Source organism: Halichoerus grypus, chromosome 3 (assembly GCF_964656455.1).
Source record: "Halichoerus grypus chromosome 3, mHalGry1.hap1.1, whole genome shotgun sequence".
Classification (NCBI taxonomy): Eukaryota; Metazoa; Chordata; class Mammalia; order Carnivora; family Phocidae; genus Halichoerus; species Halichoerus grypus.
In genome coordinates, this window is record NC_135714.1 from 110139531 (window position 1) to 110167198 (window position 27668).

The following is a 27668-nucleotide window of genomic DNA, read 5'->3' on the forward strand; positions in this document are numbered from 1 at the left end:
GACCCTGGGATCATGACCTGAACTTGAAGGCAGACGCTTAACCGACTGAGCCACCCAGGCTTCCCAAGGCCAAATGATTTTTAGCAAAGGTGCAATGGTAATCCAATGGAGAAAGGATAGTCTTTTCAATTGCATTCATATGCAAAAAAGTGAACTTTGACCCTTATCTTGCACCTTATACAAAATGGATCATAAATCTAAATGTAAAATGGATCAAATATGGATCATAATGGATCACAAATCTAATGGATCATAAATCTAAATGTAAAACCCCAAATTACAAAATTTCTAGAATAAAACAGAAGAAAATCTTTGCAGCCTTTGATTAAGCAAAGATTTCTTAGATATGACACCCATGAAAGAACAAATTGAGAACTTCATCAAAATTAAAAACTTTTGCTCTGTGAAGAACACTTCACAGAGAATGAAAAGAAAAAATAAGTTCATCTCCACTTCCTAAATCCCTACTACAAGAATGATTTTTCATTCTTTAGCTTGATAAACAAGTATCTCTTTGAACAGGTCCCCAAGGACTATCAGATTTCCCTTCTCAGATGGAGGTGGGAAATATGCTAGGAGTTTACTAGAAGCATGGTTGGTTTGGAATTGCCTGTAGTCATTTGTAAAGCTAATGCTTTATCACAGGGGTTGCCAAGTTGAGAAACACCAAATCCAAATGGAACAAATAAAAAGAGGCAATCAAGATCAAGAAGTCAGTGTAGACAAGGTTAGAATAGGTGGGAGAAGGTCAAGCCATCTATATTTACCTCAGCTGGTGTCTAGGTGTTTTGCCTACTGGGGTAACCCACTCAGCTGTAACTGGCACACTAGGTCCAGTTAAAAGGAAAAAATGGCTGGCTCATTCCTCTAAAACTCATAGTTTTTGAGTGACTCGGGTATCCTCCCCACCTCAACCAAACTCATCACCCAACTACTGTCTCCCACCACTCAAGATGGTGGCAGCCAGTCTTCCTTATGGGGTGGCAGATATTCCCACTTCAAACCTGAGAAATAATGCTAATGTTATAGTATCATTATAGTGCATCAATAATTTTAGATAATATACGTATATAGTGCACTTAATATGTACTAGAAACCATGCTTTATTTACATCATCTCATTTAATCCTTACAACCCCATGAGGGTTATTGTGCCAATCTTCCCATTTTACAAATGAGAAAACTAAGGCACAGAGGAGCTAAGTAACTTGCCAAAGGTCGAAGACCTGAAAAGAGATAAAGCCAGGATATGAACCTAAACAGACTGAATCGAGAGGTTGAGTTCTTAACCACTGATTTATAAAGCTTCCAAAATGGAACTTAGCACTTTTTTCCTACCTTCCCTGTTGCTTAATGCAAAAAACCTCAGTTGCCCTCTACCTCATTCTCTCTGATTCCCTAATCTCCAATCTAACTGTACTACCTTAGTTCACTTCCTGTGTAATAGTCACCTAACTGCACTCTGCTATAATGTATATTCCTCATAACAGCCATACCAGGCTTTCCAAATCACAATTTGATCATGCTACTCTCAAGTGAATTCCTTTCAGTGGTTCCTATAACCTGTGCAATGGTCCAAACTCAACACACAGCAGACAAGGCCCTTCACTATCCAGCCCCATTCTTCCCTTTCAGCTCCACTTGCTATTTGCCTATATAAACCACATTCCATACAAGCCAACCTTCTTGCAAATCTTTAACAAAACATATTCCTAATCCCCTCAGTGCTGCATATACTATTCTATTTGGGATACCCACACAGTTCTTTATCTAGTAAATTCATATTAGTACTTCAAATTTCAGCCCAAATGGCACCTCCTTTGACCACAGTTAATAATAATCCTGTAACAGTTAATATTTGTTTAGCACATTTGTTTAGTGTCAGATACTATTATAAATCCTTTACATATTTTAATACTCATTTAATCATTCCAACAACCCTATGAGGAAACTGAGGCAAAAGAGTTAGCACTTGCTGCCACTTCAGTGTATGGAATTTATGTATTTCCTAACTCAAATTAAATTCTTGGAAGGTAGAACTGTCCTCCTCATCCTTGCAGCAGCTCTGCCTGTATAGAGCCTGGTACATAACTGAAACAGGAGTTCAATAAACATCTCTTTACAAATGGCCAGAACTGTGCCTCCAGGTTCTAATGGCAGACTTGGAAACTCTTCCTGGCCATTAGCCCTCTAATTTCTCCAGAGCTTGCGAGGAGCTTAACAACCATGTTTAGTGTCTAGTAGAGTCCCATGTAAGCTAAAGGAACCTTACAAGGATTTACCAAACAGTTCTGCTTAAGTATATACACATCCTCATACATACTACCAAGCTTTTTGCAAAGCTAACTTAAGTTTTTACAAATTTCCATGCACAAAACAGGCATTAGAAAAACATTAGTTGGTCAGCAATGACGACATTAAACCTTACATGTAAGAATTCTCAATAAAGGAATATGGAGCTTACTTTGATCTCTCAGAAAGTCGATTTCTGTGGCCATTTCGATAGAATTTTAGTTTGGAGCTTTCACCACCTTCACTTTCTTCAAAAACAACAAAAACAAAACAAAACCCCACCACCACCACCACCACCGAAAAAGAAAAAACCCAGAGCTCGCTGTGCGGGAAAACAAAACTAAAGCAACGCTCCGGAGGTTGTCAAGCACTCGAGCGGTATAATCAGCATCCTACTCACGCGGCGTCAACAGCCCCGCCGCGCCTTCTTCTCCCGAGTCCCAGCGTAGCCCCTCGCTCAGGCAACAGACTTCAGATTTCAGGTCTGCTGGGGACCCACCAAGTGAATTTTGTTCCACGTTCACCCGAATCCCGGCCGGGTAAACGGGGACGCAGGTGGCTATAGGCGTCCCGCAGGTCACTCGGGGTCGTATCGGGCCACTTAGGAGACAGCCGAAGGAGCCGGCAAGAAGCCGGGTGACGGCGTCCTTGGAGGAGCGTTTGGGGTGGAGGCGTTGACTCCAGGACGGCGGGGAAACCCGGGGCCAGCAGCGGAAGTCCACTCGGCCCGCCCTGCGACTTTGAAACCGGTGCCCCGGACCGCTCCTTGGAGACGGTAACGCCGTCTGCGTCATCACGTGGCCGTCAACGCTTACGTCATCGCGCTTCCTAGAGTCCTTACACGCCATTGGCTATCTGTCAAGCTATGGGCGGAGCTGTGAGAACCTGGGTAACAGTGGGTTGAGCCACTAGCGAGGCAGTGGTCAAGCTCGCTGGCCTGAGTCTTCTTGTGGTGGAGCCTGGTGTTTTTTAAAGAAAACCCCCAAGATGTAAACGTAGGTAGGGCATCAAGTACATATGTTAAATGCCCCCCGGGATCTTTGATACTTAACACTTCTGGACTGGGAGAACCTGCTGGCCAAAAAGAGTGGGTGGAAAATAAGTGGATTTCTGTGGCTGGAGGCGGAACCCAGACTGGCGGCTTCAGAGCCCACCACCAAGGCTGACCCTCTGGAGGATTTTTGAGTATGGACTTGATCTCCAGAAGCTAAGTACGATCCTGCCTCTTTGGGTCTTTAGAGGAAGGAAACATCTGTTTAAATATTTAACTGTGTGTCAATAAGGCATATAGTTAGAGGTACTCCAAAGATCCTGCAAATTCAGCAGTTATTTCTTTAGAGATAACTTCACTTCCTCAAAAAGAAGAAAAAAGTTACATTTTTTTTTGTCAGAAAAAATTAGGCAAAACTTTATATTTGGGGGTAAATGACAATTTCCAGCATTAAAAATTGATTTTATCTGGGTTTAAGCCTTATCTTAATATTGCAGGAAATTTCAACACTTAGTAATAAAAATGTTAACTTGAAGCTAGCCACTAGTTTTAGTGCTTTTTAATAGATTGTGTGTTTTTATTGAAGTAGTTTCACTAAACAGGCATGTCAAGAGGTAGCTCCATTTGGCTTTCTCTTTAACAATTTAAGTTTTATTTTCCTGTACTCTTAATGTTATATAAACGAAGTAATGTTAGCAGAATGTATTAAGAAATTTTAAAAATGTGTCCAACTATGTCCAGCTAGGTATTTGAAGTCCTGAAGCTTTCTCCATACTCACTACTAAGAGAATGCGGTGGTCCCTTCCTCTAAAGACTGGCTGTTAAATATGAAGGTATATCTAATAACCATTTAAAAAGTTTAGTTTTGTATCAGTGAAGATTGAACTTGATCTGGTTTTTGGTAGCCATGAAGTTAATACAAATAAGTTATTGGAAGGAGAAATTGAGTGGGCAAACTTCAACTTTTTTGAAGGTCAGTGTATGACTTTCTTCATGAACTCCTCACTGACTCCCCAAGGGCTTGTGTTTAAGTTCTCCTACATTTGAATCTGTATATTGTCATATTGTAGTTTAATTTGGCACCAAACAGTTATAAACTTAATTCTACATTTACACTAGAAGTTGATAAGATATATTAGTGTTTGTGAAAGCAAAGAGTACCTTCTTGATATAAATGATGAGTGGTCTTTGTGTAAAATAAATATCTGAAGTTGGAATTTTTATCTCTGTACTTGAACTATTTGGCTTATATGGTCAAGTTCAATACAAACTACATTTTTGGGATTTGGGGTTTATTTGGGGAGCTGGTTTACAAGATTCTGCTGAATTTCAATGGAGTTTTTTCAAAATATTTTTCATCCTTATGAAACATAATTGTTATGCTTCCACTTGTCCTTAAAGTATTCCCTCTAGTGTTGCTTGCTTTTAAAAGTTCCTTTGTGTCCTCTACCCACTTTCTCCAAGGAAGGTGCTTCCTTAATACTTCATGCTTCTTCCTCCAGTCTCTATCATATTGTTTTGCAGTTTGTCTCCAGGCTCCATCAGAGTGCCTGGAACTCAATAATGGTTCAGTAAATATCTGATGAAGGAATTAATTTAAAGAATTCAGTGGATGTGCTTGGAAAGTATCTATTAGTGTAATTGAGTACAAGGAATGAGAAGTGGGAGAAAAATTACTTAGTATGTTTTTAACCATTCTCTAGCCCCAATTTCATGTTTTTATGTTAGATATATTTCTTCAATAAAGAAAACCCTTGAAAACTGATAGCTTTTACTAATATTAATTTGTATAATAAATTGACGTTGAGCACCCAGTACTATGTGGAAAGCATCATGAAGTATTTAAAGTTGGAAATTTAAGCTAGGGTCAAAACCATATGAAACATTCTCTGATATAATTAAATGCCATAAAAAAAGATATTTTTAAAATTTTCTTAATAATTATGTTTATTTTAGGGGTGCCTGGGTGGCTCAGTCAGTTGTGTCCAACTCCTGATTTCAGCTCAGGTCATGATCTCAGCTCAGGGTCCTGGGATTGAGCCCCACAAGGGGCTCTGCGCTCAGCGTGGTCTGCTTGTCCCTCCCCCTCTGCTTTTCCCCCTGTTTGTGCTCTCTCTCTCTCTCAAATAAATAAATAAATTAAACAAATAAGTAAAATCTTTAAACAAATTATGTTTATTTTAACCAGCCAAGAGAAGCATGGCCTAGAAATTGGGAGCTCTCTTTTTAAGCTTGTCTTTTTTATTATTATAATTTTTGTAATAAAAAATGATATGAAATCTACTCTCAGATTTTTAAGTGTAGTGTAGTAGTCTTTACCATATGCACATTGCTGTACAGAAGATCTCTAGAACTCTTCCATCTTGCCTGACTGAAACTCTATATCTACTGAACAATAACTCCTTTATTTCCCTCTCCCACCAAAAGTGATTTTTAGAAAACAAAAATAATAGTTTCGGCAAAACAAATACAAAAGCTATTTTCCCCCAAAGAGGTTTTAAAAAGTATGTTATAAGCAAAATATATTTAGGCTGAACCATGTGAAATTGTGATTTTCTGCAGTTTCATATGGTATAGTTTAATACTTTACCTGAAAATATTTGAATAATGGCTACCCACTAATGTAATCTCTGCTCTTGCCGATCAGGAGGAAATGGTGGTGTCTTTACTTTAAAATGTAGAATATGCATAGTATTCTCAGAGTAGCTGTGAAGTTCAGGTGCAGTGACTCCTTCTGAATTAAACCCACAGATCCTATAGACATTTTGGTAACTCAGCAACCAAAATACAGAGTGATTCTATTATTTGGAAATATTGTAGTTCTGTAAATTATTACCTTTTCTTGAGAAGTTTAGAAGTTTATGTATGATTATGTTATGAATTTACATTTAATCCTGTGTAGAAACAATAAGTTCACACTGTCTTGGGTGAAAGAGACACTAAATGAAGGAAAATAGGTTGATAACTGCTGAAGCTGCTAGGATAAGTAAAACTGAACCAACCAGAACCATGTTGTACATCTCTAGGGCACTTAACCATATTTTATTATCTCAAGGGTCAGTTAGACCATCCTGCCTGGCAATCTAGTTTTTTTAGGAAAAACACTTAAGAAACATGTAATTTTAATGATTTGAAACAGAGGTATTTCCTTTTTTTTAATTTATTTTTTTAAGATTTTATTTATTTGAGAGAGAGAGAGCATGAGCCTGGTGAGGGGCAGAGGGAGAAGCAGACTCCGCAGAGCAGGGAGCCCGATGTGGGACTCGATCCCAGGACCCTGAGATTATGACCTGGGCCAAAAGACAGACGCTTAACTGACTGAGCCACCCAGGCACCCGAGAAATATTTTCTTTAAGCAAACCTGTATATACTTTAATAATAACAGCTACATGCATTCTAGGCACTGTGCTAAATACATATATATATGTATGTATAGAGTATATAATGTATATATTATGTATCTCCACTTAGAAAATCCTTTTTACAGTAACTTGCTGATGATCATAGTTGGAAAGTGTCTGAATTGGAATTTGAATCTAGGCATTCCAATGTCACAATCTTTGACCAATATGTATATGCCTCCCAGTAGTGTAATATCATTTACATTTAGGGTAATATTATTTACAGCCAGTGTAATATAATTAATGTACAGTTTTTGCTTATATCGCCAGTTAACCTTTAGTTACATTAAGTGAATTATTGCTGTATGTGTTCTATTGTAATCTTAATGATTCACAGTTCATTTTCAGATTGTTACACGGTATTTATATTACTAAATTACCCTTCCTTCTCCTTCTAGAAAACCACTCAAACTTGAGTGGAATAATTAAAAGTTCAGATGTTCTCTGGTGGTCCTTCCACGTTTTTCTCCCCTGCAAAAACCCCGAGAGTCGGCTTCAGTCCTCCCAGCCCCGCCCCCGGGATGTGTAGGCAGCTGGGTGCAGCCTAAGGCGGAGCACTCTCCAGTCACCTCCCCAGAAAGCAGCGAGCTGAGTGTGGCACGGAAAAGAGCTTCCTGGTCTGTGTTTTCTTCTTGTGTTCTCTTGTTATGCGCTGTTTCCTCGGTCGTTGCTTGCAGCTTCGCCCAGTCTTGTTAGCTTTTTCTCTGGGAACTTATTTTTCAGCTGCTTCTTCTGCTGGCGCAGTTTACTCCCACTTCCCGGGTGACTTCCTCATTTCTCCGTTTTTCTTATAAATGGGCGGGGGGGCCGGTGGAAGCAGAATGCAAACTGAAAAATAATTATTGTAGGAAACTAAAGAACATTTCGTAAATAGAGGAATTTGGAAATTTTCCTTGTAAAACGTTGTGTTGAGAAAACATCTTTTTCCATAACTTCCTTCTTTTAACCTTTGTGGAACATTTTTCGTCTCCTAGGCACTTAGTGCTCTGCGGTTCTGTCTTTCTCTTCCTTCATTTCCATAGTACAGACAACCAAGAAAATAATTTAAAAATTGTGACTTTTTTGATGAAAGAGTAATTTGAAGAATAGAGGTTAAAATGTGGAAAAACACAAATTAACAATAAACATTCTTTTAAGAAAGTCTAAATAGCCAAAATCAAAATTGCATATTAGGCTGGTGATCACTTTGAATGAATATATTCTAATATTCCCAGTATTCATTCTGACATTTAAGAAATGTTCAGCATATATAATATAGAGAAGAGGTATATCACGTGCTCTGAGAGATCGAGCCATAAAATGGACTTTAAAAAATATTTTTAAATTATTCATTTAATTTTTTTTTTAAAAGATTTTATTTATTTATTTGACAGAGAGACACAGCGAGAGAGGGAACACAAGCAGGGGGAGTGGGAGAGGGAGGAGCAGGCTTCCCATGGAGCAGGGAGCCCGATGCGGGGCTTGATCCCAGGACCCTGGGATCATGACCTGAGCCGAAGGCAGAGGCTTAACGACTGAGCCACCCAGGTGCCCCTCATTTAATTTTTTAATAGTAATGTATATCTATCGTAGTATAAAATTCAGGTAGTTTTTTTTTTTTTTTTAAGTAATAACAGTTGAAAGTAAGCCTCCCTTGCTCTCTTGTCACAAGCAGATAATTCCCTCAAAAGAGGTAACCACTGCCATCACTGGTTTCTTGTATATGCTTCCTGAGATAGTGTATGCATTCACAACAATAGATGCAAATAGTCTTCTTTTTTAATAAAATAAATTCATACTTTTTGCACCTGGCATTTTTTCACTTAATATATTTTAGATATATATAGAGAGCTGCTTCACTCTTTTTTAGCAGCAACGTAGTATTTCATTGCATGATATAGCGTAAATTCCTTACCGGTCCTCTACTGATGGGTATTTAAATTGCTTACGGTATTTTGTTATTGTAGACAGTGTTGCAGTGAATATCTTTATACTTAATGTCATTTTGAATATGTGCAGGTGTAATAACTCCTAGAACTAGAATTATTGAGTCAAAGGATATTTGCTTTTTTTGTTTGTTTTGATAGATTTTGAGGGATTGCTCTTCACAGAGGCTGTACCAGTTATGTCCCAACAATAATGTGATTATTTCTCAGTGTCCTCATTATCACAGCATGTTACCAAACTTTCTAATTGGTGAAAATAGTAATTTATTGTTGTTTTAATTTGCATTTCTATCATAAGTGAGGTTGAACATTTTGTATTTACTTTCTGTCAAATGTTTTTCCCATTTTTCCATTGGGGTATTGAATCTTTTTCCTTATTGATTTTTAGGAGCCCTTTAAACATTAAAGAAGTTAGTTATTTGTTTGAAATACAAGTTGCAGATATTTTTTTCCCCGAACTATCTTTTGATTTTGTAATGGTGGGCTTTTTTTGGTGGGTGTAGGCAGAATTCTGCTTTCAGTTGTTTTTTTTTTTTTTTAAAGATTTTATTTATTTGACAGAGAGAGACAAAGCCAGAAAAGGAACACAAGCAGGGGGAGTGGGAGAGGGAGAAGCAGGCTTCCCGCTGAGCAGGGAGCCCGATGAGGGTCTCAATGCAGGGCTCGATCCCAGGACCCCGGGATCATGACCTGAGCTGAAGGCAGACGCTTAATGACTGAGCCACCCAGGCACTCCCTGCTTTCAGTTTTGTTATTTTTATGCAGCCAAATATACCACTTTTTTCTTTGATGTCTTTTGGGTTTGGGGTTATATTTTAAAAGGCTTTTTCTAGTATAAGATCATCTTTAAAAATTCATTTTTTTCTTTTTTAATATGGTTTTTATTTGTAAATCTTTGATTCATTTAAAACTTAGTTTGGTGTAGGGATTCGACCTTATTAAATTGGTTGGACTACAAAATGAACCGATTGATAATAGACCTGGTTGGTTAGCTACATGAGAATCATCTCTAACTCCCCATAGGCTTATGCATAATTTCCCTAGCACCTGGTATGGTACTCGAAACAAGTGAGTAGTTAATAAACCTTTGATAAACTAAACTGAAAGGAAGTTTCTAGATATATTACTTTAGTTACTTACCTTTGTTTTGGTTGAAAGAGAATGATACCACAAACACAGCTGATTTCTTTTGCACAAAACCGTAGAATCATGAAATTTGGGATCCAGAGACTAGAATGATTATTCACTTGACAAATAAATAATGAGTTCCTATTACTTACAGGCATTCTCGTTGGGAATGGGGAGAGAGCAATGTACAGGCAGTAGAGAATGACAGGAAGTGGAGCAGGGGATGCACACTAGCACAGGTCACAAAGGACATTGATAGTTGAACTGTCTTTACTTCATATGAGCACATGCGCAAACAAAAAAAAAATTATTGAGAGGTAGTGAGAATTAAGCTTCAGGAGACAGTTCTAAGTATCCCCAGGAAGTTGAAAGGAGAATCAGTTGTTTCTGTCTGGGTCCATGTTATCTTTAGATTACATTGTAAACTAGTGGGCAGGACTATACTTTTTAGGTTACTTTTGTTATAAATATTATGCACACTTAGATTAACTTGGATTAACATGAGTATTCTTTAAGCAAATTAACAAATTTGTCATTCTAATAGGAAATTATGCCATTTTATGCAATTAAAGCCAAAATTACTTTCTACCCTTGGGCATGTCAGCCATGGCACTCCTCCCTGCTGATGGAAGTCTAGTCAATATTTCTTGCAGTAATTTCAATCACTGCTCAAAAACATCAGGGAAAAGGGCCAGTAGAAAGTCTTGAGGTACCACTACTTTATACTCTCAACAAGAGTAGCTCTGCTTTTATATTTAATTTCTTCTTAACTTTCAGGTAAGATTACATTTTGAATTAATTTAAAACTATAAAGTACACCTCACTCTGACCACAAGACCCACCATGTGTGCATGGAACTGACCGGCCATTTTTAGGATCAAATCCCTGGATATGCTTTAATTCCATTTAGATGTAAAGATGATTGCCTGCAAGAGCTGGGAGTTGGAAATTCCTAGTGGAAACCCTACTGATTAGGATAGGGATCCTTTTAATGTGTGCGGTGTTTTTGTAGATACGGTGGTTCTGTGGAGAATGAGTGAATCTGCCAAAACTTCTTAGTCGCTAAGTTATATTTTGCCAGGATTGTCAAGCTCCAAGTTAGGAGAATAGCATGTTCTCTCAGCATATTGGTATAAGAATCAGATTTAATCAGCATTTCTAACATCTTGATTTATTCTTATTTCTTCCTATATGCTTCAAGATGATACTTACTAGTACCAAAATTTGGGATAAAGATTTATCCATTTATATATGAAGAATGTGCCTTGATATTTCAACTAAAGAAAATCAGTATATTATTGAGGTATTTTATTCCATATAAATCAGTACTAAATTCTACAAAAATCAGAATCAGTTTATACTGTCTTATCACTCATTGAGCTTATTTTAATAATAAAGAATATAAATTATTGAATATATCCTCTTCTCAAATACTGTTAGTTGCAAATGGGTTATATAATACCAGAATTATTTTTTAAAATTTTTGAGGTTATCAATTAAAATTTGTTAGCCTGGAGTGAAAATCAGGAAGAGCTGCATACTTTAGAAAAAGGTTTTCAGAGATCTTGGATTCCTGTGTGCCACAGAGCTTATATATTTGGATCTCCGAATGATTGGTACCTCGTAGGTATTCAGTATGTATTAATTGAAATAAATTTATCCAAAACTTAACTTTATTATTTGCAGTAAAAATAACATATGAAGCAAGGAAATGTATTCAAAGACTTCAGATAAGGGAAATTGAAGTCTGGAAATAGCATCATTACTAATCAAGAATAAGATATAAGGACCTAGTATGATTTGGGGAATCTACCACTCTTAAAATAAATTTTGCATCTCCTTGCAGATTCCTGAAATATCTTCATCTGGGAAAACATGGCTTACATTGGTTCAGTTTCATGATTTGCCAGCCATATGACCTTGGACAAATCGATTTCTTCAGTTTCATGATTTGCCAGCCATATGACCTTGGACAAATCGATTTCTTCATTGGACAATGAGGATAAAAATAGTTCTTTGCAAGTTTGTTGTGAAATTAAATGAGATAATGTTTGTAAAATGCCTGATATGTAGTGTTTAATAAAAAATGTAATTTTATTAATATAATGCTATTTATGTCCATTTAATCCTTAGAGGAAAAATCTAAAATGCAAATACTGCTTGTAGCAAATGTATTTAGTCTATTTCAAAGTTTAAATGATAAATTCTGTTCCCATTTTTCAATTGGAGAGAAGGGATTAACCAAACATGTGGTCATTTAACATGTGAAATTTCAACAGTTGAAGCAGCTAAGAAAATCTATACCCTGAGACCAAGGAAGACAATATTAAACTCTATTAACCTTGAAATGGTTGGAGTACTCCCCTCCCTGCAACTCCCACCCTACAAAGAAAGGGTTTTAGCCAAAGAAACAAGTGTTAGCAGCAGTGCTTCTGCTGATTTATAGAGTTATTTTTTTTATCAGATTGAATTTTATTATAAAGATCTTGATTCCCAAGGGATCCAATAATTCGGACACCTGCACACTTTAGAATAAAAGACAAAGGATGGCATAGAAACTTGTAGTGTTTATAGTTGTTAAGTATATAAGTTCGTAAGTATATAGGAACAGTTTCTTCTGTGGACTTAATTACAGTTTATAAAAATGATTTTGATACACTCTTTACAAGGTGACTTGAGCTGGATCTAGACTTAGTTCTTAAACTTTTCTAGTTCTAAAACTTTTAGGATCCAGTTACCTATTTTACAGTAGAACTCCTGTCCATGGTTTGCCATAACACAAATGGCCTTTTGACTCTCTGAACTGTGTTCTTGTCACTCTGCTGCCTTCCTGTCTGCTTTTTGACATTGAAATTTTCATTTCATTTCATTTCCAACTAAAGGAAACATTTGTTTATTGTTAAAAAGTTTTTTTAAATTTTTTTTTCCTTTAGAATCTTCAGATGGATTTTAAAATTGAACACACTTGGGATGGTTTCCCAGTGAAGCATGAACCAGTGTTTGTCAGGCTGAATCCAGGTGATGGAGGAGTGATGATGGAAGTTAGTGCTCCATTTTTCAATGATCCTCCAGCCCCACTTGGAGAACCAGGAAAACCTTACAATGAACTGTGGGATTATGAAGGTAAGTGGAAGTACTGTATTTTATTGCAAATATAAATCTCTTTATAATAACCTCTCCTTGAATTATTATTTTATCTTGCTGTAAGGAAGTGAGTGCTCTTCTGAGCAACTGACATGTGCAGTTTCTTCCATTCTCTACCAGTCTCTCATTCTGACTTTTTCACCATCACCTATGTGACTTCAGCTATATAACTAGAACAGTGAAAAATGGCAAGTATAAATCCAGATTTTTAAATTGCTGCCACATTTCTTTCCTTTACTTCTGATACCTATTTTAAAAAGAGTTCACCATTTCTGTTTTGTCTTTAAGTATCTTCAAATTGCTGCTTTAACCTTATAAACCTTCTTTGTGGAAGTTTGGGGATGTTTTACTTATTATAGAAATACTATCAACTTTAATATGAAATGTAGTTTTTATTTTATACTGGCAATTAATCTCACATGTCAAATGAAGGCCAAAGGACATGCCATAAAATTACACTGTGCCAGATTTGCTATATGATCCCCTTCTAATATATTGTAATTAAGCTACCAAACTTATCTTTCTGAAATACTCTTTATGATTCCATTCCTCAGGTCACAAACCATAACTATCCCTGAAATAAAGTTCAAACCCTCATATAAGCTTTCAGAGTACTCATAAATTGGGCTCTTCTATTCAATCAAAAGCTCTTTTTTAATATAGCAATGTTACATTAGTTTCAGGTTCACAACATAGTGATTTGACAAGTCTGTACATTATGCTATGCTCACTGCAAGTGTAGCTACCATCTGTTTCCATACAGCACTGTTATAGTATCATTGACTATATTCCCTATGCTGTGACTTTTATCCCTGTGACTTATTCATTCCATGACTGGAAGACTGTATCTCCCACTCTCCTTCATCCATGTTGCCCATCCCCCTACCCTCTGCACCACACCTTCCCCAGCCCCTGGCAACCATCAGTTTGTTCTCTGTATTTATGGGTCTGTTTCCACCTTTTGTTTACTCATTTGTTTTGTTTTCTAGATTCAATATGTAAGTGGAATCATATGTCAACCAAAAACTCTTGACTTCTGAAAGGCTAGTGGTCTTACTATCCATGCGTATTCTCACCCATGTACCTTTTCTCATTCTATTCCCCCCCCCCCACCTCTAATGCACTTAGTTCAAGGTCTAATATAGGTTTCATTTCTTTAAAGAAACCTTTGATGATTCCTGTAGTCCATACTAACATCTATATAGCATGCATTTTTCAGTGTTAATTTATTATATGTAAAACATATGTTATCTTTTACTGATACAGAACTTTTACATACCAGCTACCTAATGGTGTAGACACTAATGTGACTTATCTACTAGAGGTACTATAGACACCAAACTGAAGAAGTCCTAAACTCAACTCATCCACTTCTCTCATAAATCTGCTTCTTTCCCCAATTGCCCAATCACTGTAATACATCGATTCACTAAATATAAAAATATGAGATCTTTCCAAGATGTCCTTTTCTCTCATTCTCCATATTTGGATTTATTTATGAGTCCTATCAGCTTCACCTCTAAATGTTTCTCTAATTTAGTACCTCTTCTTCATTCACACCATCCCTACCATAGGTTAGGACTTTATGATCTTTTACCTGGGCTAGTCAAAGCATCCTTAATAGTCTTTTTACCCTTCGGTCTATCCTTCACTTAGAAGCCAGAGTGATCTATCGAAAATGAAAATTCAAACTCATAATTGAGGTCCTTACAAACCTTCTCAGGCTTCCTGTCCTCTCAGGATAGTTTCACCCTTCTTATTATGATCTCTATATAAGATTTTCCATGACCTAGCCCCTTATTCTCTTTGCAGCATTACTTCTTTGTGCATTGAAATGTTTGCCTAGGAAGACTGAACTGCTTGTAGCTCTTTAAGGGATGGTATTTCCTAATCATGTACATTTGATTATACTTCTCTCTCACGCTGGAATGCCCTTTCCATCATTCTTCTTCCCCCAATTCCAACTTATCTTTCAAGTTGGAGCTTAGATAATACCCTCTCCAGGAATCCTTCCCTAAACTACTTTTTGGAGCTAAGTGTCTGTTTTCTTTTTTTGTGTGTAGCAGCAACCCATATCTCCTTCCCTTGTGGTATTTTTATTAAGAGTATCAACTTGCGGGGCACCTGGTTAGTAGTAGTAGTAGTAGTAGAGCTGAAAGCAGTAGGTTAAACATCTGCTTTCAGCTCAGGTCATGATCCCAGGGTCCTGGGATCGAGTCCTGCATCGGGCTCCCTGCTCTGCGGGGAGTCTGCTTCTCCCTCTCCCCACCCCCACCCCCCGCTCCTGCTCTCTATTCCTATCTCTCTCTCTCTCAAATAAATAAATAAAATCTTAAAAAACAAGAGTATCCACTTTGTCTGATTAGATTGTAAGCTAATTAAGGTACTCCCAGAATTTGATACAGTATTTAATACAGAGAAGATGCAAAAATGATTTTAAGATGATATGCAAAATAGTAATTAGAAGATGTATTAGAGTTCTCCAGAGAAACAGGACTGAGAGGGAGAGAGAGAGAGGGAAAGACAAAGAGAGAAAGAGTGTGTGTGTGTGTGTGTGTGTGTGTGTGTGTAGAGAAAGAGAAAGATTTATTTTAAGGAATTGGCTTATGCAGTTTTGGAGGCTGACAAGTACAAAATCCGCAGGGTAGAGCAGTAGACTGGAAACCTAAGGAAGAGCTGATACTGCAGTTTGAGTCTGATGGTCTGCTGGCAGAATTCCTCATGGTCAGGGGAGGTCTGCCTTTTTTCTGTTAAGGCTTAGATGATTGATTGGATGAAACTGATTGATTGGGTAAGACTCAGCCACATTATGGAGGGTAGTCTGCTTTACTAAAAGTCTACTGATTTAAATGTTAAATCTCATCCAAAAAAATACCTCCACAGAAACATCTAGAATAATGTTTGACTAGATACCTGGGTACTGTGGTTGAAGTTGACACATAAAATTAAGCATCATGGAAGCATTCTAATTCATTTAGGTAAAAGACTTAGAAAGGGACAAGACTCTGAACTGTTGGTGGAACTGTATCTAAATCTTAGATATTTCATTATAAAAATAACACATGGAAAACTGGAAACAACCTAAATGTCTATCATAAAGGATTATGTGAATAAATTATAACATTCTGTAGAAGAATACTATGCAGTAATTTAAAAGCATTAGGTTTCTATATGCTGGAAGTGTTTTTGTGAAAAAGGATAGTTGTAGGCAAGTATGATTCCATAATTGTTTTTTAAAATCCATGCTGGTAAAATAGGTTGTAGAAGGACAGAAAAAGTCTGACAGGTTTTAGAGCAAAGTGTGAAGAAAAGGACTTTGACTTTTTACTTCATATGTGTTTATATTGTTTTAATCATTTATAAGAAATATATATTACTTTCATAATTAAATAATTTTTAAAGGATGACATGCTCAGAAAACTCCAGGAAGTTGTAAAGAGAAGAAAAATCACCTACTTGTATTCCCTCTATCAGAGATAACCAGTCATTTTTTGTGTGTGTATGCATACTTTGCAGACATCTAGACACACAGGCACACATGCACATTCTTAGTCCATGTACATTTGGTTATTTTTCTGCAGCCTGCTTATGAAATATCATGGCTATCTTCCCATATCAAAAAATATGTAACTGTATAGTTGATTGTAATGACTGCATTATATTCTATTGCATGCAATATATAAATTCCATAATTTATTTAACAGCTCTCCTATATAATAGTTTTATTTATATCATAGGAGATAACCAGGTAGATCATTCCCTATTTTTGAGCAGTACTTTGATGAACAGCATTATACTTACTTTTCCCAGCTGTCTGATTATTTCCTTAAGATAAATTCCTAGAAGAAGGTAACTGGCTCAGAGTCTGTGTAATAACATTCATTTTTTTAAGAACCTCACCCAACACTAGGCTTTATTAATATTTTTAACTTAGGACAATCTGATATGGGAAAAAATTGATGATTTATTTTCTATGTATTTCTTCTTCCAGGCAATGTGTATTTATTTGCTTTTCACCTTTTCCTATGGGGATAGAATTATAGTTAAAAATAATGAGTTAATTAATTTTATATTCTAAAAAATAAATTATTTATTACTGAAGTAAAATTAAATTTCTCGGTATATCTTATCTCTGTTTTCAAAAGTTGTGGAAGCATTTTTCTTGAATGACATAACTGAACAGTATTTAGAAGTTGAACTTTGTCCGTAAGTATAAAATTCTTTCTAATTACTACATAATTTTAATACAGTTAATTTCTAGTTATAAATTATATGGTTTATGGTAAAAGCTCAACCAAAAGGAAGAATGCTAATCTGAATTATATATAATTCTTTATTTTCAAGTAAGCATATAACTTATATTTTATAAATATTTGAAAATATTACATTGATATTATTTTCAGTTCACTAATGTGGCTGGTTTTCTAATAAATTGAAAGTTTTTTTGTAAAATGAAAAATCATTATAAACATCAGAAACTGTCTCTCACTCTTTATTCTGAAATTTGCATCATTATGTATTAGCTATTCAGAAATAAAGGGAGATATAGATACAATGAATTGAACTAGTTTCTTTTAGAGAATTTTTTAAATAACTAGATTAAACTTGAATTTTATGTATTACGTATTATATATTTATGTATTCTTTCCTTTATTCATCACTCATTTATTGAGTATATACTGTGTCACTTCGTGTTCAGTGCCAGGGATAAAAATTAAATCACACATAGTTTTTTTTAGACTTATTAAAAATATTAACCTTGGACTCTTTTGTTCAAATTTAACCAGTCCTTTGGGAACCCTCTTTACCTTGTTGGCAGTTTTTTCCTATATATGTGAAAAAGTAAATTTATGCTTATCTGTCATCTATTACAACAAATTTTAAATTAGTAAAATATTTAGTAATGAAGTATTTCTTTGTATTGCCATTATTCATTTTAATTGACCTTTAAATACCTCTCAGTATCTAATATCCAGTAGCCTCTGTCCCTTTGTAGGGTGGGCAGCATCCCAAACAGTTGATTTAAGTGAGATTTTAGATATTATTTTCTTTTTACTTAGTTTGATTTCTTGCTAATTCTAATGTAGAAAAGATAGCTGTTCACAGTTATATTTTTTGAGAATAATCATGTATCTTTGTGTGTTACCTTTTAACTAACATGCCAGAATCTTTTATTGAAAAATATGATTTAACTGTCATGTGAGGTAAGAAAACTTCAACTCTTGTGTGATTATTTTCATCATACAGGTGAGAAAGCTAAGGCAAATAGATTTATAACTTGTCTAGAAAGCAGTTAAGAACTTGGATATGCTAGAATTCTAGTTTTATCCTTAGTTTTAATTTTATTAGATGATATCAATTTATTTTCCCAAGGTGATGACTTAGTAATAAATGAATAGGATAATTAGATTCTCTTATTTTAAAATTATATGATAACCATTATGTATAAAATCAATAATTTAAAAATATATTTTCAAGTTAAATTATTAATAAGTTAAAAAAAATCCATAGAGTAGTTTGGTTTCATATATTACGGGACAGTTAATAATCAAGAATCATGGTTTTGCTTCAGGCAATCAACTTCTGTGACAGTTAATTAACCTCTGGGAATATTGTTGTTTTAATTTGCAAGGACTTTTATCCCTCTTAGGATATTCTTAAAGTTGCATAATAATAATAAAAATAAGCAGAGAACTTTTAAATGAAAAATAATACTTGTCTTCTGTTAGAATAGTTTACTGCAGGGAAATCCTCCCTGAAAAGCTCACAACAGACCATCTGAGGAGAAATGTTTAGTCTTTTCCACTGACAGTAAATTTGCTTCATGTAACTACTTGAAATCCTTTGATTCTTACTGACCTGGCTAATCCCAACTATGCTCTCTTAATAGAATTCCATCTGAGGATATATTTTGTTTCTTTGAAAATGTGTCATCAGTGTCTGAAACTAATGGTAGAAAGCAGGAAAATACAAGAGGCAGGCCAGTCGAGGACAGTTGTGGGAGAGAATAGATCCAAATTAAAATCTTCAGCCTGTTGACTTATATTAGACAATCTATGTTTTTATTTTCTATCTTCCTAATGAGCTTCAAGATAGTTTTTTTAACCGAAATAACCTTTAGTAAAGTTGTTGGATTCAGACTTAGAAGTTGGTGCCAGCTTCCCTTAGGGTACTGTAGTTTTTGAAATGGGTTTTATTATGAGCACCAGATACTATGGTATCCCCCCCCCCCTTTTTCATACTTTGCACCATCTAACCAGTTGAAGTATTTTATGTAATTTCTTATTTACAGAATATAAAAAGCAGTCTGGACATGTGTAGCTTTATGCATTTGACTGCAGTTGTCTGAAAAATGATAAACTCAAAGATTGGTATTTTAAGTAACTGAACACACTGGTTCTCCCTATAATTATCCAATATTCATACTGCAAATTTTTTTAAAGATTTTATTTATTTGTTTGACAGAGAGAGAGACCAGCAGGAGCAGGAACACAAGCAGAGGGAGTGGGAGAGGGAGAAGCAGGCTTCCCGCGGAGCAGGGAGCCCGATGTGGGGCTCGATCCCAGGACCCTGGGATCATGACCTGAGCCGAAGGCAGATGCCCAACAACTGAGCCACCCAGGCGCCCCAATTCATATTGCATCTTTTAATTATTTGGAAATCTAGTTATAAGCACATATTGCAGATATGAAGGAAAGTAAAGAAAATAACATTTGTTTCTTTCAAACACTCATGATGAGTTTTAATTTTGACAGTCATGGACAACATTTGGTGCTCTTACTCTCTGGAAGACGAAATGTGTGGAAAGTAAGTAAATAAAAATATTAGACAAAATCCTTAAATATAATCTTAAAGATATATATGTCATATGTAAAAGATATATATATCTTATATAAGATGTTTAAAGTATAAATCTGAATTTACCTTTTGTGTTTCACATGTTGTTTCTGTAGCAAGAACTTGCTCTGTCATACAAAGTGTCTAGAGGAGAGACAAAATGGGAAGGCAGAGCTTATCTTCCTTGGAGTTATTTTCCACCAAATGTGACAAAATTCAATTCATTTGCAATTCATGGATCAAAAGATAAAAGAAACTACGAAGCTCTTTCCCCCGTACCTCAACATGAACTGCAACAAGGACAAAAACCTGATTTGTAAGTAGAAAATAAATGAAGATAGGTTCCAACTCTGAGTTTTTTGGAAACTAATTTTGGGTAGAACAGTAGTAACATTTTTCACTCCAAGAAGACGTATGTGTACAAATGCGTAGCAGAGTCATGTGTTCCCTGATTGTCCTCAGTGAATACTCGACAGACTGACTTTGGACAGACATAGGCTCTCTTACTGCTGTCAGTAGAGCACTTATATTTCCATAGTGCTATGAGAAAAGTCTTACTTAGTGAGTATTGCCACAGCAAGTATCAAAGTATGGTTGCAAATTCATTTATGATCCCTTTCAGAGCTAAATGGCCAGAGACGTCTGTGTTTCCTGGTGTGGGTAAAGGGTTAATAAATCCTTTCTTGTGGTTTGAGAATGTGATCTTCAGTTAACTCTCTAGCTCTCTTCCCCTAGTAACCTCATAAGGATAAAAATGTCAACTATATTTCTAAGCAACTTTGCCTGTCATAATAATGACCCTTAATTGGTAAACTGATTCTGATCTGAGAGGAATTATGAATAAACTCTGAATACCTGATAGGGGCCACATGGCTTTGGGATTTCCCTTTAGCAGTCTTGTTTCCCATGGGGATGCTAGAAACTATAATAATGAAGTTATTATTACAAGAGATATTGGCTCCTGTGGGGCAGCAGGCATGTAAGCTAAGGTATCTCCTACACTTTTTCAGTTTGAGTCTTAGCTCTTTGCACCTGAAGTTGTCACTTAAGGAGAATATAGCTCCTGGCCAGCCTTATAAGTGCTTCATGGACTGCTATAAACACAGTAAAGGCAGATGCTGTCCTGGGGCAAGCTGAGATTCCTGCTCTGTATCTCTCTGGGTGTACTTGGTGTGGCCCAGTCTGGTGAGATTTCATGTTTAGAAGAGCCTAAAGAGATATCCTGGTGGACTTTGAACCATGGTAGACTTTCCTGCCTTTTTCCCCTTAGAAAGTGCTGTACTGTCCTTCTCCCTGTTAGCTTTTTCCTTCCTGTCGTGCTCTTACTTCACTCACTTTGCCTTTATCTTTTCTAGCCTAGCCTTTATTCTGCCTGACACACATTTCCCTTTGCTTTTGTCCCCAGTCCTGACCCTTTTTCTTATCCTTCCCTGTTGCCTTTCTCTTCATGCTACCTCTAATCCATCTCTGTTGTTTCCCTAACCTCTTTTTTTATTTTAATTTTTTAAAAATTGAAGTACAGTTGCTACACAATGTTACATTAGTTTCAGGTATACAACGTAATGATTCAACAAATCTATATATTATGCTATGTACACAAGTGTAGCTACCTTCAGTCTCCGTATAATGAACGCTATTACAATACCATTGACTGTATTCCCTAGGCTGTACTTTTTATCCCTGTGACTTAGTCATTTCATAACTGGAAGTTTCCTAAACTTCTTAATTCTGGATTGACAGTGTGACTCTAAACCAGGTTCAGCCTGGTTCAGCCTGCTCAGTGGGGGGCAGAATGGGACAGGAATCCAGATGGAACTCACTCAGGGCCCTCATATCAAGATGGCTTTTTTTCTCTGGCTCTTCACCACCTAATGCCTTCCTGTATTCGGGCTCCTCCTTTACAAGTTATTGGAGACTTACCCTAGATAAAAGTATGAGTATACCATTGGTCAAGGTAGAGTCAGGGCAGAATGATTTTCTGCACAGCTGAGATCCACTGTAACATGTTAGTTAAGCCATTGTCTCCTCATTAAGCCACAATACTTAAATGGTTTTCTTAGAAAGAAAAGAAGTAGGATTAAATCTCTTTTACATTCACCTCTCTTGCTTTGGCAAAGTAGTCTATCCTCTAAGTTACAGAGCTGAAACTTTAAAACGATTATCTATATAGCATATAAAATATATCAAAATTTGAATGTAAAAACATCTCTAAGAGTATAATATTTGTTTAAGGCTAGATAGAATGAGTCAGATTTTGAGGGTTGATTTTTATTTCTTCCCTCAGCTGTGAGGGAGCTTTTCTAGAATTAAGAGGAGAGTGTTTTGAGATGTCAGTGAATTTCAGAGCTGAATGTTTGATAGCAAGAGTGAGAAAGTTGTACACATAGAATACATCTTACCTTTGGTATTTTTAAAATAGAATGTTGTTCTATCACAAATGTGACAAAATAAATAGCCCTTCAGGATGACTATTTCACAAATGCGTAATTCATTTCAATTCTCACCTTCTTTTTATTTGTGTTTAGTCATCGTCTGGAATACTTCAAGCCTTTCAGTTTTAATACACTGCTTGGAGAAGAATGGAAACAACCAGAATCAGAGCTGTGGTTAATAGAGAAACCTGATGTATAGGAGTATAGTAGATGACCATATCAGTCATTTCTTCTCTGTGTCTTTTAAGGTAAATCAATAATATGTATAATCTCTTTTAATCACGATACCACCAGCACACTTCAAGAACAACTATTTTCATAGAGGTCAGTGAAAATATAGTATCTTTGCAGCAAGTTGTATATGAGTTAACAAGAAAATGGAAAGTTTGTAGATGACTTTAACTAGAAAGTTAAAATGTTTCTCAGAGTCATTCAGTCTAGGAGCCATCACATCAATCAGTTCTATCTGCCTTGCATTACCATCACCCCAGATATCCCTGACTCTGTCAACCAACACCATTATTTCTGCTCCCACTTCCCTAAACCTCAGCCAGCCTGAGACTGGAACATCTTATTTGTGCATTTTTTTAAGTTCCATATAATGTACAGTAATTCTTTACTCAGAATCTTCTATGCATTCTTGAAGTGGGTTGAAAACAATGACCTATTTCAGTTGAGCAGGAGATCCACATCTGTTAAGGCATCATTAAGATACATATGTATTTAACCAGCTGTTTTTCCTGTCTTGTGACTATTTTTAGTCTGTAGAAGGAAATGGAATGAAGTAGTCTTGAAGTTGGGCAACAGATTCTGCTTTCATTTACAAACAAATGACATTTTCTTAATGCTGTTAAACCAAATGCCAAAATATCTTCACTTTATTTTGTAAACATCAAATACTCCTGGTCTAGGATTTTTCAAGTTTTTGATGTGATATAGTTCAGAGTTTAAAGCCATGTAGTAGATCATCTATGAACTTCTCCACCAAACCTGGTCCTTCACTAGCATTCTTAACTCAGAGAATAGCAGTCTTGCAGAAGAACTTTTTTTTTTAAAGAACTTTTTTTACTTGTACAGAATACCTAGTTGTCTACCCAACAATATACTTTATCCTCTTCCTTTTTACTAACAGAGCTTGAATTTTTAGGGTCACTGCTCAAAAACATTTTTCCAGATTCCTCTACAGATAGAAATGACATGATAAAACAGTTCAGTTTAATGAGATGTAAGTATACAGTGTTAGGTAGAACTTTAAGAAAAGATGTTTTAGAGATGAAAGATTCAGATGCCATACACATTTTACCTTTTGTCCTTTGCCCTCCCCTTCCTTTTTCCTGAATTGCATAATTGAAACCTGAGGTAACACACTAGCTATATTGTATCAATGAGGAGACAATCCAGGGTCAGCTGAGCAGTAAGACGAAGGAGCCTGGGTTCTAAACAGTGCAATAGAGTAATGTATCATATCTGGACTGCCTACCTATAGATTTCTTTATATAGGAGAAAATAAGCTGCCTAATTTGCTTTTCCAAATTGATCTCTACATTCAATACAATCCCAGTTAAAAATCCCAGAAGGATTTTTGGGGTAAGAGAGAAAGAGACATTAGACTTCACCAAAATCAAAACTTTCTGTTCATCAAAAGCTTCCATTAAAAAAGTGAAGAACTAAGCCACAGATTGGAATAAAATATTCAAAATATCCGTATCTGACAAAGAACTTTTACCCAGAATATATGAAGAACTCCTATAAACCAGTAATAAAAGGAGAAGCCAGTTAAGGACACTTCACAGAAAAAAAAATATACAAAAGGCCAATAAGTATATAGAAAGTCAACGTCACTTATCATCAAGGAAATGCAAATTAAAACCACAAGATACCACTAAATGACTAAAACTACAAAATATACACACTGGTTAAATGGTTAAAACTGAAAAAGACTGACAATATCAAGCAATAATGGGAATGTAGAGTACCTAGAACTTTCATACACTATGGATAGGAATGTAATATATGGTACAACCACTTTGGAAAACTGGAAATTTCTAAAGTTAAATACACACCTACTCTGTGTTTCAGCAGTTTCATTCTTAGGTATATAGAGAAATGAATGTTTATGGCAGTTTTATTCATAACACAAAACTATAAACAATCAAGTTTCTACCCACAGGAGAATGGATAGACAAACTGCAATATAGTCAGATAGTGGAATAACACTTATGAAAACGAATGGACTACTGGTACATGCAATAACCTACATAAATCTCAAAAGCATCACATTGAGCAAAATAACCCAGGTACAACATTCTGCATAACCGTCTGTATGAAGGCCAATTATAGGCCAAACTAGGCTGTAGTGATGCATCTCAGAACAGTGATTGCTCTGGGTGAGGGCAGGGGATTAAAATTAGCTGGAAAAGGGACATGAGGGAATTTGGGGGTGGGGGCAGTAGTTGAAATGTTTTGTATCTTGATCTGGCTGACAGTTACTGCATACATTTATCAACATTCCCAAAGCTGTATATTTAAAATTTGTGATTTTACTCTATGTAAATTATACCTTAATAAAATATTGTTATAGAATAGCTGTAAATTAAATGGAGTTAACTTCTACTGTATATTGTTCCATCGAACAATCACTAGTGCTAGCTAAATGTGGCTTATTAACTAATTTTTTTCATTTATTAAGTATGTTTTCTATCTGAAAAGAGAGCTGGTATAAGATAAATACTGACTTTTACAAAAGGCCATAAGTGTCTTCATAACTACATATCATGGTGGCAGTGTTAGGCATCCTAGATAAATTCAGAAAATAATTTAAAAATTGACAATAGCAACTGACTAATATGGCAACAATATGCCGGTTTTGGATAGGAAAGGCATATTTAAAATAGTCTGTGGTGACTTACTAATAAAATACCTGAAGCAATTTTAAAAATGCATATAAAACGATCCAAAAAAAAAAAGAGATATATATTTAGTGTGTCCTGATTTGAAAAGTGAATCAATCATTCTGAATCACAGGTTCAGATATAAAGTGTAAGTGTTTATAATATGGGGAAAAGTAAAGCACAAATATTTTAGATATAACCATAAAAATATTGAATTTGAATGTTGTGATTTGTGAACTTTCTAAAACCCAGTAGGGATCCTCTTTTTATCTGTTTAGGTGTCTTTAGAACATCTTAACTTTTTCTCATCTAGGTAAGAGATATTTTCCTTCTTCCAATACCAGGCAAGCAAAAGCACCTTATATAACCATTTTCTTTTGAAAGGAGCATGCAGTTCAACCACAGAATTTTGGAAAATTTGTCCATTAGTAACATACAAACAGTGCACCCTATAGAAAGTTAGTATTTGAGAGTGGGGTTTGTAATCACTGTTTCAAATTTGCTTTTCAACTTCAGGACTGTGAAAGAATAATCATTCCTTTGTTTAATATATGTATAAATGCATTTCCTTGCTGTGTTCTGAATTGTTCACTAAGGTATCATGCAGATTCTCTCTTCTCACCCCCTAAATAGATTACACAGTACATGCATTTATTCAAGTATTTTCTCATGCTTCTTCACAGCTCCAGTAAAGTGCAAGTCACAGTCCAGGGGTAAATGCTGTAGTCCCCCCTACCCCTATCTGCAGTTTTGCTTTCATTGGTTTCAGTTATCTGTAGTCAACTGTGGTCCAAAAATATTAAATGGAAAATTCCAGGAAGAAATAATTCGTTAAGTTTTAAATTGCATGCCATTTTGAGTATCCTGATGAAATCTTGCACTGTCCTGCCTGGGACATGAATCATCTCTTCGTGCAGTGCATCCATGCTGTATATGTGCTACCTGCCCATTAGTCACTTAGCCATCTGGGTCATCAGATCGGCTGTCACAGTATGCTTGTGTTAAAATAACCCTTATTTTACTTAATAAAGGTCCCAGAACTCAAGGGTGATGATACTGGCAATTCAGAGGTGCCAAAGAAAAGCTGGAAAGTACTTCCTTGAAGTGAAGAGTTGAAAGGTCTCAACTAAATAGGGAAGGAAAAAAAAAATTATATGCCGAGGTTGCTGAGATCTATAGTAAGAACAAATCTGTCTGTGAAATTGTGAAGAAGGAAAAAAGAAATTCGTGCTGGTTTTATTGTTATTGATCTCTCACTGTTCCTAATTTATAAATTAAACTTTATTGTAGGCATGTATGTAGAGTAAAAAGCATAGTATATATAGGGTTGGGTACTAATCATGGTTTTAGGCATTCACTGGGGGTCTGGGACATATCCCCTGCAGATAAGGTGGTGGGGAGGGCTACTATATACTTTGTATTTTTAGCCAGCAACTACTTTTTTTCACATAAAAAAATTTGCCACAGAAAATATATTTAAGTTTTTCTCCTCCTTTTTTTTTTTTTTAAAGATTTTATTTATTTATTTGATAGAAATAGAGAGAGGGAGAGCACAAGCAGGTGGAGTGGCAAGTAGAGGGAGAGGGAGAAGCAGGCTCCCCGCTGAGGAAGGAGCCCAACGTGGGGCTCGATCCCAGGACCCTGGGATCATGACCTGAGCCGAAGGCAGCCGCTTAACCGACTGAGCCACCCAGGCGCCCCTCCTTTTCCTCCTTTTTAAAACATTAGGCTTTGGGGGCAGAAGATAATGAATATAATTAATCCAATATTTAAAAAGAAAAAGGATACAAATGGGGAAGCAATGATGGGAAGCCCTCAACTCTTCCAGTCGTGCTTCAAAGCCCAAGGATCATCTTCTCCTTCCCATTTAAGGTTCCATAGTATTTTAACATTGCTTTATTAGAGCACTTGTCCTACTGTGTATTGGAAAGCTCTTCTCATCCTCTAAGCCTAACATTTTTACTCCAGCAACCAGTTGTACTCCGTGAACTCACAGCACCTTGCCTTAGCTGCACTGTGTACCCCTTGCTTCCTGCACCAGAGCTTTGCTGCTGCCTCAGCTGTGTGGAACACATGCAGGAACCCCCTTACCCATTCTCACCATAGACTACCCTGGATGTGTGAAGGAGCTAATAACCCAGGGGCAACTCTTGAACAAGGAGGATAGGAGTCAGTCGTTAAATGCTCCTCTCTTGTTCTTCAGGTTGGCAATTCTGAGGTCCCTTCCACACAGTTCCTCAGAGGGTCACTAAAGGAATCATGCTTCAGCTGCCAACTGATAGCAGCTGCAATGGCCAACTAATAACACACTTCATATTGCCTTTTCCTCATTTCCTGTTTTGCTCTTCCTACTTCCCTACTCCTGTTTGTAATTACTTTACCAAAATCAACCTACATGCAGGCTCTTGTCCCAGATCTGTTTTATGGGGAACCCAGGCTAAGTCAATTGTTACCTGAAGTGGCTCTAGAAAGTAGCCTGTCAGAATGGGAGTCAGGTACTGTATCACTCTTGGGGCAGTTAGTGATAGGGACCCCTCTGGTGGTGGTGATGAACCTGGTGTAACATCAGTTACTAAGACTTTCTCCAGTGGTAGATTGACTTGAGGAGCAGATAAAGGTCAAACATCA

General features: G+C 36.2%; 2 protein-coding genes across 19 annotated transcripts in view; one reads left to right on the forward strand and one right to left on the reverse strand.

Annotated features, from left to right (window-relative positions):
- The window catches only part of SCLT1 (sodium channel and clathrin linker 1), a 202189-nt gene extending 199115 nt beyond the window's left edge, over positions 1-3074 (reverse strand). For 5 of the 7 annotated variants that reach the window (XR_013446457.1, XM_078069232.1, XM_078069235.1 and 2 more), the window contains exon 1: positions 2464-3074. Coding sequence is in view for 4 of the 7 variants with exons in the window: in XM_078069232.1 (XP_077925358.1) it covers positions 2464-2497 (34 nt within the window). In the remaining 3 variants the exon portion in view is untranslated. The remainder of the gene's footprint in view (positions 1-2463) is intronic. The other 2 variants (XM_078069234.1, XM_078069233.1) reach the window with 2 other exon arrangements.
- A 111-nt stretch (positions 3075-3185) lies between these two features.
- Positions 3186-26504, forward strand: C3H4orf33 (chromosome 3 C4orf33 homolog). Of its 12 annotated transcripts, none has more exons than XM_078069239.1 (8): positions 3186-3502; positions 4024-4115; positions 7082-7300; positions 12670-12859; positions 17026-17086; positions 19636-19687; positions 19834-20033; positions 22243-26504. In XM_078069239.1, the coding sequence occupies exons 4-8, from the start codon at positions 12679-12681 to the stop codon at positions 22346-22348; spliced, it is 600 nt and encodes a 199-aa protein (XP_077925365.1). In that variant the 5' UTR covers positions 3186-3502; positions 4024-4115; positions 7082-7300; positions 12670-12678; the 3' UTR covers positions 22349-26504. The 12 variants fall into 12 exon arrangements, with proteins under 12 accessions (XP_077925365.1, XP_035972751.1, XP_035972750.1 ...); XM_036116858.2 differs by having other exon boundaries at positions 4028-4115; XM_036116857.2 differs by having other exon boundaries at positions 3186-3290.
- Positions 26505-27668: the final 1164 nt, after the last annotated feature.

Excerpts from the sequence above, each read along its gene's own strand:
- C3H4orf33 (XM_036116855.2), top strand. Across the intron at positions 19,688-19,833 it reads GAAGACGAAATGTGTGGAAA|CAAGAACTTGCTCTGTCATA; the intron begins GTAAGTAAATAA and ends TTGTTTCTGTAG. Across the intron at positions 20,034-22,242 it reads CAAGGACAAAAACCTGATTT|TCATCGTCTGGAATACTTCA; the intron begins GTAAGTAGAAAA and ends ATTTGTGTTTAG.